Raw genomic sequence first — 16,660 nt, forward strand, 5'->3', positions numbered from 1 at the left:
TGTCACTATCTACTTCTTAGCGAATTCTCCAGACAGTTAAAAAAAAAAAAAAAAAAAAAAGTTATTAAGCTTTTAATTAATGAGGTTAATTCTGAATCCTTTGAAAGTAAAATTTTCACCATTCACAAATCCAAGTACTAACCCATATCCCACGTTCTAATAAATCCCAGTTTCCAGCAAAGATTGCAAGTCTGAAATGAGATCCCATACCAATTAATGAAAATAACGAAACATCAGTAATTTTTGCTGATTTAAATAATTAAGGGCAGCAACCATAATCTCCAGCTAGAGACAGGAAACTCAGATGTGAAGTTGTAACACAGGATATACTGCATATTTTGCCACAGAAGCACACTTTGGGAGCCAAGCAGAGTGAAAAATAAAAGACAACTCTGTAAGATAACCTGGAAGAATGCATTATTACCACAACATCACTGGAGTATCTGCTGACTTCAGTAGCTTCCCAGTTGGCCCCTCTCTTAAAAAAAAAATAAAATAAAATAAAAAATAAAAAAAAATCTGCTCTGAGAAGTTCCTTGTACACAATACTTACTTTCAAGCACATCCGTGCACTCCACTGATCCTGTGAGGCTTTTGTTCACAAAATGAACAAATGCTCGTACAATACAGAGACAAGTATCTGCACTATTAGCATCTGCACTAAACAAAAGTTCATCTAAGGGAGGGGAGGGAACTCTTACCTGACTTTTCAGAGCTATATTGATTTATCAGTCCTCATTAATGAACCATCATAGAGTTTTCCACTTACTAATCATAAACTTGAATTCATTTTCAAGGAAAAACTACAATAAAAAGTGTTACATTAAAATCCAGATAACGTATATAATCTCTTAACTTTAACAATGCTTTTCATTGCTTTTTATCTTTTATAAACTGTGGACTTAACCTTTAACTCTTCTTTCACTTGAGCATCTGATTTCTTTCCAGAATCTCAAATCCATGTTCTATGTTAATACATTTTCTATGTTGTTTTTGGAAAATTAGGCTCTTTCCAGCCATTCCAACAGCTGCAATCTTTATCCATTCTTCATGCATCTCATTTTTAAATTATTGCAACATTCTTTCCTCTGGTTTTGAGATATCATTTCACTTGCGTATGTTTCTTGAGTATTCTCACCCCATCTCTTCGCATCCTTCGCATCAAACATTGACTTCTTGACCTCACTTTCCAGGGCACTGCTGTCTGATTCCAACTCTATTACCTCATCGTACCAAAGGACTGACACGTGCTTTCCAGGAGACTCCAACACTCCTTCGTACATTTCAACAACTATTTCCTGCATTCTGGTAGGTTGCTTATGATCTAATCCTTGCAAACATTGCAAATTCTCCCTGCCCTCCTCCTTTATGTTCCAAGACAAACAGTTGAGATGCTGCAGTTGAGATCAGTGCCCATCTTACTATATGAGATTTGGGTCTGCACAACTCTGTCACTTGGCACAGTCGTTAACTGACCTATCTCCTGCTGGCACTGAACTGGGAATAGTCCTTTACTCTGTGTACAGCATAACGAGCACAGCACAATTCAAACCCACTATGTGACTAATGGCTCTAGGCATCAAATAAATACAAACAACATAGAACACGCTCCAAGTATTTATTACGGATGTCATATACACTGAGCATATTTCTCTAACTGTGCATAACTTCACATAAAGAGCAAAAAAAAAAAAATCAAGACAAGTAGATGTCACAGAAGACTTCTAGAACAAGAACAATTTATCTATTATAAAAATAAAAAATAAATTGAGCATTAGATACATTAAAATTTCCTCTACTGCAGAGAAAGCCAATTGTAACACAGCACAGATACTGTCTTTGGTTCACACATATCAATTATTCTTGTACTCAAAGCTGAAAAAAACAAAACAAAACAAAACTATGCTGCCTACAGCAAAGGCTTATTTGAAAACATTATTAGAAAACTGACACTTTTTTTTTTTTATTATTCTTTTTGGAAATAAATCAAGCTTCTGGGGAAAAAAGCAAATGAGCGTACTCTACATTCAAACTCCCTCAATTACTCTGCTAACCAGAGTTTATAGGGAGAAAGGTTTTCATATCCACCTGAATTGGACACCCAGCATGAAAGAAACAAGAAATCAAATGCTGTCTTTCAAAGAATTTACCGAACAGTTAAAGATGCAAAAGGCAGATGCCAATTTTCATCACCCTCACACACACTTGGTTCCCCTAAATATGCCAAAAATCTAGACTGCCTTTTGACTCTCCAGTGCAATTGCTGTCATATTTCAGATGCTCTTCAGTACTTAACTAACACTCCAAACTCAAATCAAGTGGATGTAATTTCATTGCGCAATGCTGAAAAAACATTGCTGGCTTAATCAGGAACTATAAAGTGTGGCACTACGACTTGTGTACCAGCCAGTGACAGGGAAACTGCACAGCGTTTGCCTCCTGAACAAATACTTAATAAGCATAAGCATTACATGAAGAAATAAAATGAAAAAATGATGAACTTCGTTAGTGTTCAGACTTCATCCATGAATGTTGCATTTGATCAAGTATTGTGAACAGATTTCTTTCCAAACATACTTTTTTTTTTTCTGTACAAAACCTAACTAGGTAGTTAAAATGGAGTTACGCTTTACAGAGAAGAATTTTAAATGGTTACTTCATGTAGACTGTCTGATGAAAGAGAATGAGGATGAATTTATCAGGAATTTGCTCCTTTTTGGTTTTGCGTATAACATTAAAAAACAGTATTCCTTTGAACTTCCAATTAAATAACCTTGAAGCATTCTACAAACGCAGATACTGTTACAATATTAATTTGATGCAAACAAACTTTATTCTGATTTTACAACCTGAGACAGAAAATAAGTTTACCTGCCCAAGATGATACAACAGATCCACAGTAAAGCCCAAGAAAAATTGAGATCTCACAGCATTTTCAAACCTATGAGACTACATTTCTCCTCTAAGAGATGTAACAAAGCGATGTATAAATGTACAAACCACAATGCCAGCAAGCAGTTTTACCAGCCTAATGCCCTTTTTATTTTAAGTGACAAAGCAGAAGACGAATTTTGAACAAAGGGAAAAAAAATGAAGGAATGGCTATTCATGAATCTGGCATGTAACTATAAATTTTCAGTTCTACTACAATATAAGCAGAGAATTAACTACACTGAAAATTAAGCCCATTCTTGTCACCTAGCAGGAACTAAAACACTTTTATCACTCTGCTTTTAGAATAGAGCTTGTAGTGGGGAAAAAGAAAAAAAGACTAACAAAGAACAGAGTCAGTGTAAAGGGTCAGGATTTTAATGAAAACCAGAAGGTTTTCATTATTATAATACATTTTTTTTCCTTCTCCTCCCATCCAGCTGAAACACTGACATGCTTCCGAGGACGAACCTATAAAGCTTTCTGCCAAGAGAACACTGGGACTGGGGTACGTAAACTCACTAGGGGCAAAATGAAACAAGCTGATTGGAATTGCAGCTTTCACTGAACAATTTGTTCACCAACACAAGGAAAAAGCTAAACACATCTGGACTTTGGGGATTCTTTTTCTACCAAAAAGATTTCAAGCTGCTGGAAAAGTGTGCATGTGTGCTATGAACAATGAAAATTTAATCTGAAATGTGCTGAAGAACTTCCTGTCCATAAAAAAATTACTGCATTACTCAACTACTGGCTTCACCAAGCATGCTAAAAAACTGCAGAGCAAGTTTAAGGGCTGAAGTATTTAACTACTTTACTAGCAAGATACTGTCTCAGCTAGATCAGTCCAGCGTAAGAACTTAAATACACAAACAAACTTTTAGACATTTTCCCAGGGTATTACAACTTATTTCAGTATGTCTATAGCACAAATGACAACTCTAATCAAACATCGATACAAACTTTCTGTTTTCGAGTATTCATTTGCAAACTGCTGAAAGCCCGAATCATACCTACTTGGTCACTCCTCACCAAGAACAAACCCAAACACATTGATAGCAAGACATTTCTATTCATGCTTTTTTCCGTCCCAGGTCCTGATGGATTTTGCCATTCTAAAGGACCTTGTTGCAAGCATTACTTTGACAGGTACAGTCTTTAAAGAAATCCTCTGCTTGGCTCAGTTAAATAAATAATTAAATAAATCTTACAATCTCAACAAATCTCAACCGATTCTCACTCAGGAAATCAAACTGCCAGAATTCAGATTCTTGACACAGCCAACCCTCAGAATCTGTACTACCAATAAGGACAGCACGCACATTTTAGAAAAAAATAAGTCCCATGTATGCTTGTAAAAACTTCAAGGAAGAGCATTTATATTTCTCAGTACCTACAGAAATCAGGCCATGAATAAAAATAAGATGCCATTTTAATAGACATCAGGTGATAAATGGTTTTCAAAATTGAAAAAATACTCTCTAAACAGATACTCAAGGGCGCAAGCATGTATGCTTCCTTAAATTAAAGTATGTTCAACATCAAAACCAAACTGATAAAGTCTCAAGACAGTGACTCACCCCTTCCTGGAAAAATCATTAAAAAGGTCAGATGTTTCTGAAACAGACAATTGCTGGAAAAATAAAGACAAATATTATTTCTAACTACAGCTCAGTACAATTGTTTTCATTCCTGAGCCTGAGGTAACTACGTGTTCACTAATCAAGTATTCAATCCTTACATAACTTTCATTTGGAAATCAAAGAAGTCTTGACAACAATGAGATAAGCCACACAATATTCCTTGTGAAACAGACTGCAACCTCACAAAGGTTACATGTTTTGTCCAGTACCTTAGCCATGACAGAGGAAATGTATGGCCATCTCATACATCTAGAAAACCATGTAATTTCATATGTTAACCACAAGACACATTCCTTGCACACATTTGCAGACCACAACAGCAAGAACACTGAATTAAAGGAGAATTACTTGCACTCTTTGGATTCAGTTGAAGAAGAAATCTGGGGAAAAAAAAAATAAATCCAAACTTCATCTCACAAAAATCTACATATAAAATAGAATATTGACTTAACACAGTACACGTTACCATTCTGGAAAAACAGTTTATGAAATATTAAGATTCAAAACTACAGAAGAACTTCTGCATAGAATATGGCTTAACAAGTAGAATTATTGTCAATTTTTTCTAACTGTTTAAAAGAAATTACTACCATTAACAATGCAGTGACTACATAATCTCACTCTTGTATTCACTGTACACAAAGGTTTCTCAGTATCAAACTTTTGAAAAAAAATATTTAGATTTAAAACCAGTTTTTCTGATCTATGAATAAAAATATGAGAAACTATTAGAAAAGAAACATGTAACAAAATAGTTATTATTTGTTAAAGTCAACTTTTTCATATTTACTTTCTGGTGATGTTTTACCATCAACAATTAAACATGGTGACTTTTTCAATCAGACATCACCACACAACTTACCCTCTTCTGCACAAAAAGGATACATTATTTTAAAATAAGAGACTAACGATGACTGAAACAGACAACAGAAGCACAAGAAAAATTACAAAAAAAAAAAAAAGAAAAATTATTGATGCAACTGAAAATTACTTAACATTTTCATATATAAAACTTGGTTTTAGGCACTGAATTAATTCTGTTTAAGTAAAGATTAAAAGAGCACATCACCAAACACGCTTTGATCTTTGGTCAGATGTAACTCGTTTCTAAAACAGCGTTCTACAGTGCCAGTGGTTTTTTAATTATAAAAGATGGGGTGCTTCTGGCCCTAAGGAGCTCACAACAATAGTATCATTAAATCTTCCATAGCCTTTTTCTTAAATCATAAAATCTTAGCACAAAAGCCCTCAGCAAAACTTCTGCTTTAAATATTTATCAAGAGGTGAGAAACAGATGGCTAGACTGGTTTTACAGACTGAAAATGTTCTGACATGGTATTCCATCTCTTTTGCTGCCAACTGCCATTAAGAGATTCACAGAGGTTCAGAAACACAGAACATAAACTAAAAAAAAAAAAAAAAAAAAAACAGAAAGGATGTTTTTCAAAGAGGTAGCCTTAACCTCTCTAATTAATTTCCAAGGAAGCTACTTTAAAAACAAAACTGCTAATCACACACTAAGTTTCACTTGCTTCCATTAAGTGAAGGACTTCATCGCTAACCATCCTCCAGTCTCCAAAGCTCAGTGAGCCTTTAGTGTCAAACAAACACACCATATATTCAACTGAACTGAACAGAAACCCATGATAACAATAACTAGGTATGGTTTGTTAAATCTTCTATGTTAATATTATTTGTACAGTTGATGCCCATCACAGAAAGAACTCTAGATGTACAAACATACACACTAAACGGAGGTTTATGCCAAATAGACTCGAACAAATCAGAATCCATCGTTTTTCTTTCCAAATACTTCAGTTGCTAAATTACTGAACAGCCCCACAGCCTTAGTTCCGTTTATCTATTCTCACCTTGGATATTGCAATACAATTTGATAGAAGTCAGACTGGAGCATCTTACTAAGCAAGTGCGAAAGTCCACCCAGAACTTGAACTGTATGCCCTCAGAGTGCTCATGAGGAGAACAAAAACACAATACCAAAACAAAAAAACAAACCATACTGAAGTCAAAACCCTGGAAAGTGTATCAAAGCAAACAGCCACAAGCAACATTTTTTCATTACCAAGAAAACAATGATACTTTGTTATTATATACACCCTTTCATCAGGTCATTATTACTTTACAATTCCTATCTATAAGAAAAAAATAATAAATTAATAAAACAACACCCAATTATTACAGACAGGAGAATTTAGAGCACAGCAGTCCAAGTCTCAAAAAATACAATTTCAACTGGATGACAGACAACTAGAACCCAGACATCCCAGTTCCCACCACTCTCTCATAACCATGAGGAGAAGACTATCACGCAAAGCAGTTCACTGAAGTATCCTGCTTTTAATGAGCACATATCATGACGTATATGCTGCAGTCACTACAAAAACAAATGCACTAATCAGAATAAAATTATCTGCGGAACAACACTCAAAATTCATCACAAAAATTTTGTTGTGGAAAAAAAAAGGAGAACACATTTCACATAGTGTGGAAAAAAAGGTAAAACAAAAGTTCTAATGAAAGAATGGCTTGAACAAATCGACATTTATTTCACTATTATTAGTTCATATTATTTTATAGTGTTATCACAGGAAATATATTCATTACTGAAAGCAGTCACACACCAGGGAATATGCTGTTGGACTAAAAACATGAAGCACCTCCACTTCAGCCTCCCCAAGACATATGTGCATTGGCCACTGTACACCTAATTCTGAACGGTGTACTTATAAAAATGGTTGACTGAAAGGCAAAAATGCCCAATAATCTGCAAATAGAAATAGCAGCTGAAGAATTTAAGAATTAGGAAATATTGGCCCATCAAACAAAATCTTTCCCTTTTTTCATGATATAACCACTGAAGATATTTTAAACATGAACAACACACTTTAATACCAGAAGAGCTATATTAAAAGAGCTATAAATATTGGACATGAGTTGCTTTTTCTAATCCCCTAGATTTTCTTCTGGATCCTTATTTCCCTCTAAATGTACCCATGCACACTTTTTACTTTATCAGAAGTAGCGTACAGACTCCAGGAAAATAAATAAATAAATACATCAGAACTGCAAATATACGAGGAGAGCCTACATACGTATTTGCTTACAAACACGTCGTGAACGTTTGCTCAACATTCAGAAAAACCGTCCTCCAAATGCAAGCCTTGACCATGCCAACCTGCCCTTCGGATCCCCAGGCACCAGCACTACCAAGGGCGAGGCCTCTCCCCGCTGTGTCCGCGTTGTGCCGCTGGACGCCCCGCTGCCAGTAGCGAGCCCAGCCTGGCTCTGCTGCTGAGAGGCTGCACTCAGGGTAGCAGCAGGGGAAGGCGAAGGGAAAGCCTCGGGACGAAAACACAGGTAATGCTTTAACTGCCCATTCTTCCCAGCCCTGTCTCCAAAGCTCCCAGAGCACTGCTTTTCATTGCATTCTTGGTCTAGAGAGGAGCTAATACATTTATAAACAAAATTTTACACCAGAATTGAAAGATAAATGTTTCTCTGCCCATTGCAAGATGTCAAAGCACATGTTTGATATTCTTTTCAATCGGTATGAGAGGCACTGAACTTTTTTTTTTTGCGTAACAAAATACTTGGCTTTATAGCCCTAAGATGCAATTTTTCAAAAAGCATGACATAATTCAACAAAAGCAACCCATTTAGAAGGTACATTTCAATATAAAAACTTAAATCATCAGAGAAGCTAGCTATATGCCTACAAACAGACCATTTTATATATATATATATATATGAATATATATATAAAAATATATATTTTTAATATATATAAATATATATATATATAAAATCTGTGTCCATACCTTAAGGAAATAGCTATCTCCTAATAATACGAAAAAGCATATTGAATTTTGCTGAAATAAAAGCAGTAGCATAGAACTTTTATTTTAAACATCTGGCTTTATTTCTTTAAACCAGCACAATGGAATTAGTGACTTAGGAAAAAAAAAAGTAGTAGGTCTAGATAAAATTCAGGCAGTTTGATGATGCCGTAAATAAAATTGCCTTTTCTTGAAATGAAGTCTGAAGTTGAAATCCATATTTTTCTATGTATTTCTGACGTGTTTCCTCACAATGCTGAGCACCAGACAGAACACAAAACCTGAGCTATCATTCACAAGCCGAACAAAGAAAACAAAATCCAGAGGCTGCCCAAAGGAACAGAGACGAGTAAACTGAAAGCCTGGTTTCTGAAGCGATAGGAATTTAAGTACGCACAGAAGAAAATTCAGCCTTCTCCTCCGAGGCACCCCCCGACTCTCCCCAGCGCCGCCCCAAAACCTCTCCCGGGTAGGGGCGGCCGCACCAGGCGATCACGGAGACCTCTGCCAGCCTTAACGACCCGCTTCCCCACACGACACGGGGGACGCGGGGCTGCTGCAGCCCCCCAAATCCCGACCCGCCCTAAATCCCCCCCGCCAGGCAGCGCCGCTCCCGGCGCCCAGCGCTGCCGCAGCCGTGCGGGACAAAGGGGCTGCCGGAGCCGCGAGGGGCGGCACGGCCGAGCCGCGGCCGCTGCACCCGGTTTTGGGGGAATATCTGGGGGAACATTCTGGGGAATATTTGGGGGGATATTTTCCTCAGGGCGTGTGCGCGCCTCGCGCCCCGGTCCGCAGGGGGCCCGCCGAGCCCCCTCAGCGCTCCCTGCCGCTCCCCCCGCCGGCCGCCCCCGCTCTGGAAGGTTCCCTCCGGAGAAGCCCCCCGGGGGCGGCGCCGCAGACAAAGCCGGGCCCGCCGCGACCCCGGGCCGCCACAGGGACCCCCCCGCGCCCCGCCACGGCCGCCCCCCGGCCCCGCTGCCCGCCGAGCGCCCGCCCCTCAGCCCCGCCTCGGCGCCCCGCTTCCCCCTCACACCGCCCCGAGCCCCCCCGTCCCTCCGCCGGTGCCGCCGCCCTTCCCCAGCGCCGAACAAAGCGGCCGGGCGGGGGGGGGGGAGGCGGCGGGTGCCGACACACGGAGCGGCCGGGCCGACACTCACCCACAGCTCCGTGCCCCAGCTCATGGCGGCTCCGCGGGCAGCGCCGGCTGCGGCTGAGGCGGCGGCGGGGACGGGGGGGGGCGGCCGGAGAGGGTCCCGGCGGTGCCCTCGGTCAGCGGGGAGAGGCGGCACAAGGAGCGGCGGCGCTGCGAGCTGCGGCCCCGCCCGGCTCGGGGAGGGGGAGCCGCGGAGGAGACTGGGAGAGGGGCGGGCTCGGCCGGGGCCGGGCCGGGCCGAGGCGCCGCTCCCGGGGGAGGCCCGGCGCACAGCCTCCCTCCCGCCGCGCCTGCGGCCCCCCCCCGGCCCGAGGCGCCGCCCGGTACCGGGCGCTGCTCCTGGCCGAAACCGGGGTGTGTGTGGGGGGGGAGGGGAGCGGCCGCGCCCCACTCGGCTCTGAGGCGACGCCCGGGGGCAGAGCCCGCGCAGCGAGACCCCGGCCCTCGGCGCCGCGCCTCAGGGCGGCCGGGCAGGCGCTGAGTCACGGCGGGAGCGGCCCCGGGCACAGCGGCTCTCGGGCCCCGCCGGGAATTTCCTCAGCGCCTGGCGAGGAAATGGTGTTAAATCCTCGCCATTTCTCCACCAAAATGTCCGTTTCGAAAGCTGATAGAAGGCAGAGGTTTGGAGAGCCGTCAGAATTCCCCTCAGAGCATCAATTTTTGGTTTTCCTCCCATTTTTACTCAAAAATTGCAGCAAGGACGTGGTGAAAATATTGCTGTTGTGCTCAGTCTCCATCATGAAAAAAAAGTGACTTAAGCCCAATAATTTTTTTCGTTTCCAGTCACCTTCCAGGTACTGCTCATTCACATCATGCTTAGCTGACATTTAATCTTTTTCCTTAGGAGAGCAAAATGCAAATTCTTTTAGATATGAAACCATTACAGTAAGATAATGTGAATTATCAAAATAAGCAGATGAGATCACAGGTCAACGATGTTATTTCTGGAGTGAAGTGTTGGAGCCAGTCACGTTACACTAGAAATGCATTTGGTCTGTGGGAAACCCCAAGCTGAACAATTCTGCCACGTGTTGTGGTGGCCGACGGAGAGGATGTTTTAGCAAGCCAGTGGTCACAAAACCCCAGATTTGGGCTCAAATTCCACACTTGGGCTCACTTCAATTGAACAGATGTTAATTCAAACAGTTTGTACATTGCATGTTACTGAAAACATTCACCAGGCTGAAAACATTTTGAGGATTCTGGTAATGAAGCACTGATGAATAAGAAAAGTAATCATATTTTATATATACATATATATATACATATATATACACACACACACACACACACACACACACATTCAATTCACATGCTTTTGAGGATTAGGAAGAAAAACTTAGATCAACTCTTTGCTTAGCTACTTGTTCAATAAAGTTTGATTTTTAGTTTGCTTCTGACACATACTTCTTCCTAAAAGAGCAATCATACGTATCTCAGGTGTGTTTACACACAGGTACATTTCACCTTTACTTCAACTAGGAGCCACCTGTTCATCCATGGTGAGAAGATCATAGCTCATTTCAACAATAAACTACAAACGTAACTGCAAATTAATTAAAAGACAAAAGAACAGTCATTTAAGTTCCCAACAAACCTGGAATTCCTATGCAATATATAAAGACCTTAAGATCAAACCTAATTTTAGCTCATTAAAGATAAAATAGAGGTCCTAGCAGTGTAACACTTAGTATCTCAGTTTAGAGAGGTCTGACATCAGCCACCATCAGGCCCTTTCCTGTTGAAGTACAGTCTGGCTTTAGGAGATTCCCATCCACACAGTGAGCTATGCTCTTCTCCAGTTTAGCAGTTCAGGATGTGAAGTGATTTAGCTGTAAGATGAGGGGAAAAAGCCTACTGCTTCTCTGTGGGATATTGACGGAAGCATTATAATTAATCATTTAGAATTTTGACATTGTTTCCTTATCAGGAACTGCAGTTGGCCCTACTCCTAGATATAATTAAACAAATATTATCCCACAGATTTTTATTCTCTTAGTCACACCTCTGAAAACATTTATCGTCAGAAAAAGTGCAGATGATGAAAGAAGTCTCACCCAAGGGACTCAAGAAGAGAAATACACTGAAGACATATTCAAGTAATTTTTACACACAAAAGCTCTGTGATAAATTGCATTGTCCTAGTATCCTTCTAACCCATTATCATCTTCTAGATGATGATGACATCTTATATTTAGCTTAGAAAATTTTACTACTGTACTTAGCTGTTTTTCCCCATCATTGATGGATTAACAAGGGTTTTAAAAGAAAACTGCCTGATTTTATTTTTAGGACAAATCTACATCACTCTAGTTATTACAATTGTTACATGTTCTGTTAATTCTGTTCACTTCTCAACAGAATCTACTAAGATTTACAAGTGTACCTAAGGATATTATCTTGGCAGAAAAACAATTTGTGTGATTAATTTGGAGTGGCAGAGAAGTCTGTCTGGCACTCCCTGCAGGCACACTTCCTAAAGGCAGAAGCAGCTTAGCTTTCCACTGCCACAAAAATCAGCAGGACCAAGCAAACCGTTTCCAAGTATCTTTTTCTCAGTTTGAAGTGCCATTAATCCTTTTCTCTGCTAGCCAGCAGTCTCTTTGTTATATTAAAATTGCATTTTTACTCCACAAAGAAACATTGCAAAAGCATATTCTCTTTTCACTTTGAAAACAAAAGAATTTAGCTTTTCCCTTTATTTATGCATGTATTTCCTCCATTGCCAGCATTCCAAGTGCTCTAATTTCTAAAAATATCCCATGTTCTTAGCACCTGTGTGGTGAGCAGAAGATCATTATTTTACAGCTGGGAAATAATCTAGAGACAGAAGAAGTCTTGACACTTCTACTTGCTTTGCTATCTGCACAGATTTCCTCTGTCTCCCAGAGGCTGGTTATTAAACAATAACCAGCAGCTTCCAAACTGTCTGTAGTTATGCATCTGGCTACAGACTTACTTCCATTGGGCTCCTATTTCTACTATTAGGGAAAATATTTAAACTCACTTTTTTAATATTTTTAAATACAAGCATTTTTGACTACTTAAAAAAAAAGAAAACTAACTGTATTAGACTGCACTACCTCTGCTTCAAGGCAAAAGTAAAACAGCACTTACTAGGGCAGCTTCATCCACTAGTTAGGTCACCTAAGTTTTTCCCCTACCTCTGAATTTCTGTGGGAAGAACTGTATGCCCTCCTTTGTCTTTTCTGGTTTGTGCTGTGAAATGAATTTTCTATAGCAGAGAAATGTATTTCTTCTCCCCACCCCCCAGCAAGCAAAACAAAGGTATCACCTGTGATCAGATAACAGAACTGAAAGGACAACTTACACAGAAGTAAACAGGGCAAAAATGAGAACTTTTATCTGCTTTTACGAAATACCCCATATGTTCACTCCTTTTGCCCACACTATAGCCAAGAGCACATCTTCTGATGCAGGGGGAATGTGGCATCAATCAGCATCAACTAGCAATACTTCAACTACAAACAGCTTCTTATTTCACAGGAATTTGCTTTTTTTCCAGTGAAGTGAGACTCAGTTTAGCATTTTATCTGACAACATACAAGTGTATCCCAAGGTGAAGGCTGGCCAATTACTGCAAAAATATCAGGGAATACCCTTAAGTCATGATCTTTAAAACACTACTTTGGACTCTAACGCCTGAGTATTACAAAGTAATTTGCTTTCATTGCACGTAGTTTCAGAATTTTATCGAAACAACCACTAACACCATGGCTTTGCTACCTTAATTTCTGAAATCTCCACCTAACTCCTATCTTCTCCATTCTCCCACCCACTCCATGCACATTTCCTTACATTAAAAGAACATTGAACTCTAACAACTGTGTGGAATTAGGTTAATAACAATTGTGAATTCTGATAGACAAACATTTTCAGTACTGTATTATCTACACACATAAAAATCATTATTGTCAAGATAAAAAGCAAAGATTTGAACAGTAACTACCACCTGCATTGATTAGTTAGCAGCTTTCAAGCAGAGTATAGATTAACATGCTGTATCAATATTGAACCACGAAGACTGTCAAGGTACTAATTCAAGCTGCAGAAAAATGAGGAGTGGAGAAACATCCAGCTACAGATCAGCACCACCCATTTTCAGAGGTGTTAAAATATTTTACTATCATCTGCCTGAATTATGATCAGAAATATATATTAAATTGTGTGCAACCTTTCGTAACATTTGAACATAATCTGTATGCTGGGTCATCGGTTAATCTCTTTAAAAGGAATTTAAATTTAAAACTGTATTACTCCCCCCAGACTGTGACAGTAACAGGTAACAAGTTTGCAGTAGTTTCCAGACATCCAGCTGAAATTATTTACTGAACTTGATAGCCACCTGCTGGCAATCACTGGAACAAGCAGAATAACAACTCATTTCTGCTGTAGCTAATCAGATCCTATTTCATGGAGCCAGTGTAAATTACATTAATTTGAAACTCAGAGGCAAATGAGCCCTACCTTCCACACACACCACTGCAGGTCTTGACTTCTCTCCTTTAAGGCAACTCTTGTCAGTGGTTTACTTTCAAGTATCCTTCCTTCATTATTGTAAACCTCTGGTGGTAGATACCTTCTTTTCTCATGAGAAAGGAGATGTCCATGTTGCATAACACCACGTTTACACTGGTGCATGAAAGAACTGGCAAAGGATCACAATACAGAAGAAAACTCAGTAACTCATATGTCCAAGAACATTCTCTCCTTCCCACCATTAAGCACTTGTAAGAACAGGAGCCTGTACATAAACCAGCAATGCCAATGAGGACACTGCTGTTCATAGAATAGGCAACCCAGCAAGCAAAAAGATGTAGTTACCTTCCTACACCTTTCTCTCATATTAACAAAGATCACTACAACTCTGTTCATCATCTTATTTCTCCCCAGGCGATATTCTATCAGAGACTGTTTGCTATTTTTAAGTAATTTCAAAGAAACAAAACAAACAAATCACATGTCAGAAAAATAATCCTTCCTAAACATCGCATTTCCGGTGCTCTATTTAACTAAATTTAAAGACCAGAATCTGGTTTTAGGACTTAAGGTGCAGATCAGGTCTAAAAGGTAGCAAACAAACCTAGTAAGAGTCATTTTTCCTTTTTGCTTTAAGCATATTTTTCCCTTAAAGATACTGGAAGACGCAGAGGGAAGAACATACAGAATTTCTTAAGAAATATATTATTTTTTTCCTCCCCAATACACTTATCTTCTAGTAGCCAAGGTTTTCCCCTGGATTTTTTCCCCTGGATTTCCTGCAATCTAGAGTACTCTCCTTACATCCAGATTCTCTTCAGCTGATGAGGTTTTGAAAAGAAGGTAAGGGCTAAGTTCTTTTGCTGCCTTCATCCCCCCCATACACACTGTACAGTACGGTTGATTTTGTGCCATAGTAGCAGGAAAGTAATGGTAGAATCAGTCAAAAATCAAATATTAAACTCAGTGAAGTAGCAGCAAAAGAACTTAATTACAGGTTCTCCCTGGCTTCACCCAATTATTCACACAAATTTGGCTTTATGGTCTGCTAATTAGATCATACACATGGCCCTGCAACCAAAAACACCTCAGCCTCTAGAGCAGAGCCTGAGGCCAGCATAGCTCATGCCAATTAGCCCAGCATATGAGTTGCCTTTTGAAGAGGCTCACAAATGAGCTTCTCACCTGGGAAGCAGGCAAGAAAGAGGCCACACAGGATTCTCCCAGTCATACCACTGCAACTTGCAAGCCCCATTCCTGACAAACCCAAATGATCCTGTAGTTTTCCTTTTAAATTCAAAACTAACCAATTTGCAAGAGGACTCATGTCTTCTACTTTATCCACTGATTTATAATACAATTACTGTATGATCAGCTTTGAAAACTCAAGGTACTGGAAATTATTGGGAAGTTCATCTCTAGTAATAAAGGGTTTTGTTTGTGACCAAAATGTAGCCAAATTTGAGGACTGACCTGCCCTTCCCCTCTAGGGTGAGATTCGTACACCTTTGTGGCAGGTTACAAAAATATCCAGGCACAGATACATATGAAAATCTATTTCAGCATTCAGAAGCTTTATTCTGAGTTCATAAAGGAAAAGATTTTTAAACATGCTGTCAAACTCAGTCAATACTGGAAATTTCATTTTAGGGCAAGGTCCAGTTCTCAATCCCCCTCTCCCTTTCTCACATGATTAAAGAAAAAAAATACTTAGAGCAATCAATGAAATGTCATCTTGCTCCAGAGAGAACCGCAGAGAACTTCTACCATAGTTCTTCCCTCAAGACTGTGTGATTGATTCATGCCCTAGACCCTTTTCATCTATAAAAGGGAAGTCAATTTAGAGCAAAGATTTCTACCTACGTAGGTTCTTGAAATTTTCTGTTACATGCCTACGTGGGCCACTTCTATGTGTGCCTATTGTGTTCTGCACCCACTTGGGTATAGAAGTTCATCATGACTAAAATTCGTTTAATCAATGTCCATCATTTTCCCGAAAGAAAAGTTCAAGAAGTGATTTTCATCTCCTAACATCATCTAATGCTTATGATGTGTAACAGAGCATTCTGCAACATTTTGAAGATTAACTCACCAATGGCAGTGACAATTTTGCTGTGTTTTCACATCCTGCAAACAAAATACTTGCACATTTAGTCCAGAATTGTTACTTCAAAGCATTTTAATGATACAATATGTAAAGCTTTATAAAAAAAAGCTCTAGTTTTGTTTAAACTAACTTTATTGAGAAATAAATGCTTTTAAAACCTTAGAAAGCCCGTCAAAAATGTAAAAAATGTAAAATTGAAAACAAAAAATTAAAGCTTCGTGACATTTCAACATATTGAAAGCAAGAAAATAGTAAGTTATTCATAATAAGAGTAATAAATTTAGCTGCATACAACTTACCCAGCAAACCCGGTTAAATTACCATAGGTAGAAAACATATAACAGCATCTGAGAATTTGGAAGATGGGTTACCTGCCTGAAAAGTGATCACTCATGCATGAGAACTTGTACCAGTTAGCTGTTTACATTACAGTAGAAAAAAACACTTTTTGTTTGGCTCACATTCCTTC

The 16,660-nt window shown here is 39.5% G+C and overlaps 1 protein-coding gene across 3 annotated transcripts in view; it reads right to left on the bottom strand.

The window, feature by feature from the left end:
• The window catches only part of FNBP1L (formin binding protein 1 like), a 51,851-nt gene extending 42,067 nt beyond the window's left edge, over positions 1–9,784 (bottom strand). For 2 of the 3 annotated variants that reach the window (XM_068689999.1, XM_068689998.1), the window contains exon 1: positions 9,589–9,784. In XM_068689999.1, coding sequence (XP_068546100.1) covers positions 9,589–9,612 — 24 coding nt within the window. In that variant the 5' untranslated portion in view covers positions 9,613–9,784. The remainder of the gene's footprint in view (positions 1–9,588) is intronic. The other variant, XM_068690000.1, reaches the window with a different exon arrangement.
• Between the last annotated feature and the right edge of the window lie 6,876 nt (positions 9,785–16,660).

The sequence above is a fragment of the Anas acuta genome, chromosome 8 (genome assembly GCF_963932015.1).
Source record: "Anas acuta chromosome 8, bAnaAcu1.1, whole genome shotgun sequence".
NCBI lineage: Eukaryota > Metazoa > Chordata > Aves > Anseriformes > Anatidae > Anas > Anas acuta.